The 4,367-nt window shown below is 55.0% G+C and overlaps 1 protein-coding gene across 1 annotated transcript; it reads right to left on the bottom strand.

Moving 5' to 3' along the window:
* Window positions 1-378: 378 nt before the first annotated feature.
* Mchr1 (melanin concentrating hormone receptor 1) lies at window positions 379-3,930 on the bottom strand. The gene is made up of 2 exons (XM_020164468.2): window positions 3,460-3,930; window positions 379-2,225 (listed from the first exon to the last, which is right to left on the bottom strand). The coding sequence occupies exons 1-2, from the start codon at window positions 3,743-3,745 to the stop codon at window positions 1,246-1,248; spliced, it is 1,266 nt and encodes a 421-aa protein (XP_020020057.1). The 5' UTR covers window positions 3,746-3,930; the 3' UTR covers window positions 379-1,245.
* Window positions 3,931-4,367: the final 437 nt, after the last annotated feature.

The following is a 4,367-nucleotide window of genomic DNA, read 5'->3' as shown; positions in this document are numbered from 1 at the left end:
AGCAGATCCTAGCTGCAGCAAACTGAGACCAGCTCAGGCTGCCCCAAGGGCCACTCACCCTGCAGCTGGTGACTCAGCTGGAGAGGTGGGGGTGGGACTTGGAGCCTGAGGGGCCAACATTGGTGACAACGGAGTCCAAGCCAGGAAGCTGAGAACCCAGAACAAGATCAGCAGCAGAAATGCAATCTAATGAATTCACAATAATTCTATTCGTGCTACAGATTCCTCTAAACCCCACAGGTTTAGAAAAATAGACCTCCTACATTGAGCTCCTAAAATGCAACCCAAATCAAAGTCTAAATGCCAAGCCAAGTGACCTCTCTTTTGTATGCGACTCACCCCACACCCAAAGCCTGAGCAATGAAGCCAGAGCGTCTGGAGGGTGTGGGCGGAGATTTTCCTTTATTCGTGTTGATTCTGGAGAGGAAGGAGGAGAGCGATAAGATGATGCCAACACGTCAGGCACTGAACTGACCCCTCACATGCAGAACACATGGCCACTCGCTCTGGATCAGCCACCAGTGCATGTGCCCCGTGAACAGAATGCTCCCACAGCTGCAAAAGCCCTCCCTTCCAGTTTTTATTAGTTTCAAGACCCCCCACCCCAGGTCACCTCGTCATTCTCAGTAATCTTATCTTTCAGCAAATTGGGCTTTTACTCCTGTGGGTGCAGAGCCCCACCCCCCCAATATAAACATGCATCCCCTAGAATTAAAGGGAAATTGACATTGAGACGGCATGCTTCGGTTTTCATCATCCACCAGCTTGGGAGAAAGGCTGCCCCCTATAATACCAATGAGAGATGGGACAGAGCATTCGGGCCATGCCACACTGCCTGTCTTCCCAGAGCCCTGGGCAACATGGCCCCAGCTGCCCACCCCCTGGCCCTACTGCATTTTAAACCCAGCTAGGCACCTTCAACCTCTTCCCTTGGGAAAAAGACATATGGGAGCAAACAGCTCAATGGAACCGTCAAGCCAACATTTTCTTCTCGCTCATCTTTTCTTTCACCTCAAGCTCTCATCCTACTCCCCCAAGTGGATTTCTGATGTTGGAAGCCCCCCAGCCTGGCTCTAAGCTCCCCAGCAATGTGGGCCCTACGAAATGTACTTAGTTGCAGCAACCATTCACCCACAAGCCTCCCTGCATCCCCCCCCCAGGGCAGCCTGCAGTTTTTCTCAGCATTTCTCCCCATGGCTTGATGTGGTGACCTGACTTGGAGGTGTCCAGGTGGCAAGGGAAATTTCAAGTGCCTTTGCTTTCTGTCCTCTCCTCATCAGCTGTCTGAGCGTTGCTGACTGCGCGAGGCTGTCCCTGCGCCGCAGGCTTCACTGACAGGACCAGGCGTTTTCGGAATGTCTCGCAGAGCACAATGTACACAAAGGGGTTGAGGCAGCTGTTGGCATAGCCCAAGCTGATGGCTGCATTGTACAGGTAGACAAACGTGAGGGTCGGGCGGCTGATGGACAGCTGGGTCAGTTGCAGCACATAGTAGGGTGCCCAGCACACAAAGAAGACAAGGCAGATGGCAATGGCTGTGCGTGTCACCCTCTTTGTCCGCAGCCGGATGCTGCGTTGAGAGGCTGGGGCCACTGAAGACGTCATGCGCTGCAGAATCCTCACATAGGCAGCAGTGATGACCACGAAGGGCAGGGCAAAGGCCAGAAAAAACTGGTACAGGGTGAACCAGTAGAGGTCAGTGTCTGGGTTGGGCAGGCGGATGCCGCAGCCCACGGTGCCCCCCGGGAAGGGGATGAGCCTGGCATAGAGCCACACTGGGGTGATGCTAATGAAGGAGAGGGCCCACAGGAGGCAGATTACCAAGGTGGCCACTGAAGGCTTCCGGAACTTCGTGGAAGAGATGGGATGCACAGTGGCCAGGTAGCGGTCAATGGCCATGGCAGTCAGGATGTAGGTGCTGGTGAACTGACTGTTGGCATCCATGGCAGTGATGAGGGTGCACATAGTCTCTCCAAAGTGCCAGACCCCATTGCCCATGAGCTGGTGGATCATGAAGGGCATGCCCAGCAGAAAGAGAAGGTCTACCACGGACAGGTTGATGATGAAGATGTCGGGGACATTGCTGCACCAGTGCAGCTTAGACTTCTTCACCACTGCGAAGATGACCGTGGAGTTGCCTACAATGCCCAGGAGGCAGATGGTGCCAAACACCGAAGGCATGATGATGTTGATGTAGGAGACACTGCCCGTGCGAGAAGGCATCCCTGGGGACAGAAGGAGGAAGTGTAGACCGTGTGACATGCCCTCTTGCTCTAGGGCCTGGCATCCTGCTGTTCTGATCAGTCTCCGGTCACCCTCTTCCTTCCCTTCCATCTTCCCTACTATTTCAGCTGGGGCCACCATTCATCTGAAATTCTCTCCCACCACCTTCCCTCCCCTGGCTCTCCTCCACTGTTCCTTGGTAAATCCTACCAGAGTCTCCCGAGCCACCTGTTAGTTGAAGGACCTGATCCTTTGGCTCCCACATTTACTCTGAAGGCGCAGAGTCAAGACCTACATCCATCTGCTGAGAATTACTCTGCGGGTCCCTGGCTTCACCCAGAAACTTCGTCAAAGAAGCCAGAAGGAACATGGAAGTGTGAGTGTTGGGCAGGGTTTTTTCCTCATTTGCAGCCTGATCATTTCATTTTAGAGATCATTGGCTGGAGGCTGTGTACTGGTTCCTGGACATCTCTGTGGGCGACTGTCTTGTAAAGGATTTTACAGATGGTACCCGGGCTGACAAACCCTCCTGACACCAGATTTCCTGTACGGGATCTCCTCGGTCAGGGTCTCCTGAGCCTGGGCTTCCCAACCAGGGCAGAGACCGAAACTGAGTGTTGCAGCCCTGCAGTCTGAAATTTTTCTCCATACAAGCCCTTCCTTTTTTCCCTTCCTTCTCTTCTCCTTCAAAGCTAGGATCGCAGGGCACTGCGGTTCTGGAAATGTCAGGAAGCTTAATTCAGCAGAAAAGTTAATCCCCTCAAGCTCTGTGAAGTCTTCCCTCTGCCTCTGCCAGGAGGCAATGAGGACGTTTCAGATCCCATTACCCCAGTGCCAGTAAAGAGCAGAGGGTAGCGGTGAATGAACGAGCCTCCAGCAGTCCCCCACCTACTACCTGCCAGCTTCTGCTTGCTTTTCCTGCCTGGATTTTTTTTTTTTTTCAGCAAAGCATATTTGTAACTCATCAGCAAGTCTTCTCCTGTCTGCCACACAGCTAGCCACCATCCCTTGCCACTTCTGAATGTGCCTCTGCCCTCATCTCTGCACCTGCCCCTTCTGCCCAGCGCGTCCCTGTCCCCATTTCTTCTTCCCTTCCAGGCAAAGCCGACTGCAGATCTGCTTCCCCAAGAACTGTAAAATAAAGTTTCCCAAGCAGTTTGGCTTGGGTGGGGTGAAACCTTCCCATTTTCCACCCCCATCCCAGAGGAGGGAGGATTCCCCTCCAAGTCGACTCACCGGCCGAGGTGATGTTATCCGGCCCATCAGAGGTGTTGCTGGCATTGGGGCCAGTGGACAGCAGTGAGGCTCGCAGGTCCATGGAGCCGGTGCGGGTCGCCTGCTCCCCGGAGTTGAGCTCCGTCCACCCACGCAGGCTGCGGCAGCCTCCCGCGCCCGCTGCCGCTTCGTCCCGGAGCGCGAGCCCCGCAGTCGGGAAGGGGGTCCCCTCGGCAGCCTGGCAGCCTCTGCTGCCTCCAAGCCCAACTGCTCTCCCCACTCCCTCCTTCCCGGCTCCCACTGACATCACCTAAACACATTAACATTCGGAGGCAGATGCGCGTTAACCTCTTCCATCCGGGATCCCGCTTGTGCCAGCCAGCAGAGCCGAGGGGCTGGGCTCAGGCGGCCCGGTGGGGAGGGGACTTCCTTCCCACTGGCTCTTGGGGCTGCCGGCCGAGCACAGGGGCGGCTGCTTGCTTTGCATGAGGATCGAGGTCTCTGCAAAGGCAAAGGGAAAGAGCGAATGGGCTGCCTCCCTTTGGGAGATTGGGCCACGCTGCAAGTGCCGGGGGACTATTGCCAGAGCTTGGGAATCAGAGGCTTGGACTGTAGCACACTTGACCCCTTGCACTGCAAGTCGCCCTTGACCTCTTTCCTGTGCCCTGATGGATTCCCAACATCTATTTAGACGGTGGGCTGCTGAGCCCTTGTCTGCGCTCAGAGATGATTCAGGTCACTGCATGCTGGCAATGGCCAAGGCCTGGGGGACCAGAAGGGACAAACTCCAGTCTGCCTGGACCTGGCTTACAGAGGTTTTTATTTTTCTAGATGCTCTGAGGTCTTTGAGATTTTACCTGGGACTTTCTGAGATGAGTATCAGAGCATGAGAGTGTAAGTACCAGAGATGTCAACCAGGAACCGGGTAC

This window comes from Castor canadensis, chromosome 8 (genome assembly GCF_047511655.1).
Source record: "Castor canadensis chromosome 8, mCasCan1.hap1v2, whole genome shotgun sequence".
Taxonomy (NCBI): domain Eukaryota; kingdom Metazoa; phylum Chordata; class Mammalia; order Rodentia; family Castoridae; genus Castor; species Castor canadensis.
The sequence above is the reverse complement of the archived record's forward strand: the minus strand, read 5'-3'. Positions and strand labels throughout refer to the sequence as shown.

Excerpts from the sequence above, each read along its gene's own strand:
- Mchr1 (XM_020164468.2), bottom strand. The coding sequence starts at position 3,745 with ATGTCAGTGGGAGCCGGGAAGGAGGGAGTGGGGAGAGCAGTTGGGCTT. Across the intron at positions 2,226-3,459 it reads GGATAACATCACCTCGGCCG|GGATGCCTTCTCGCACGGGC; the intron begins GTGAGTCGACTT and ends TTCTGTCCCCAG.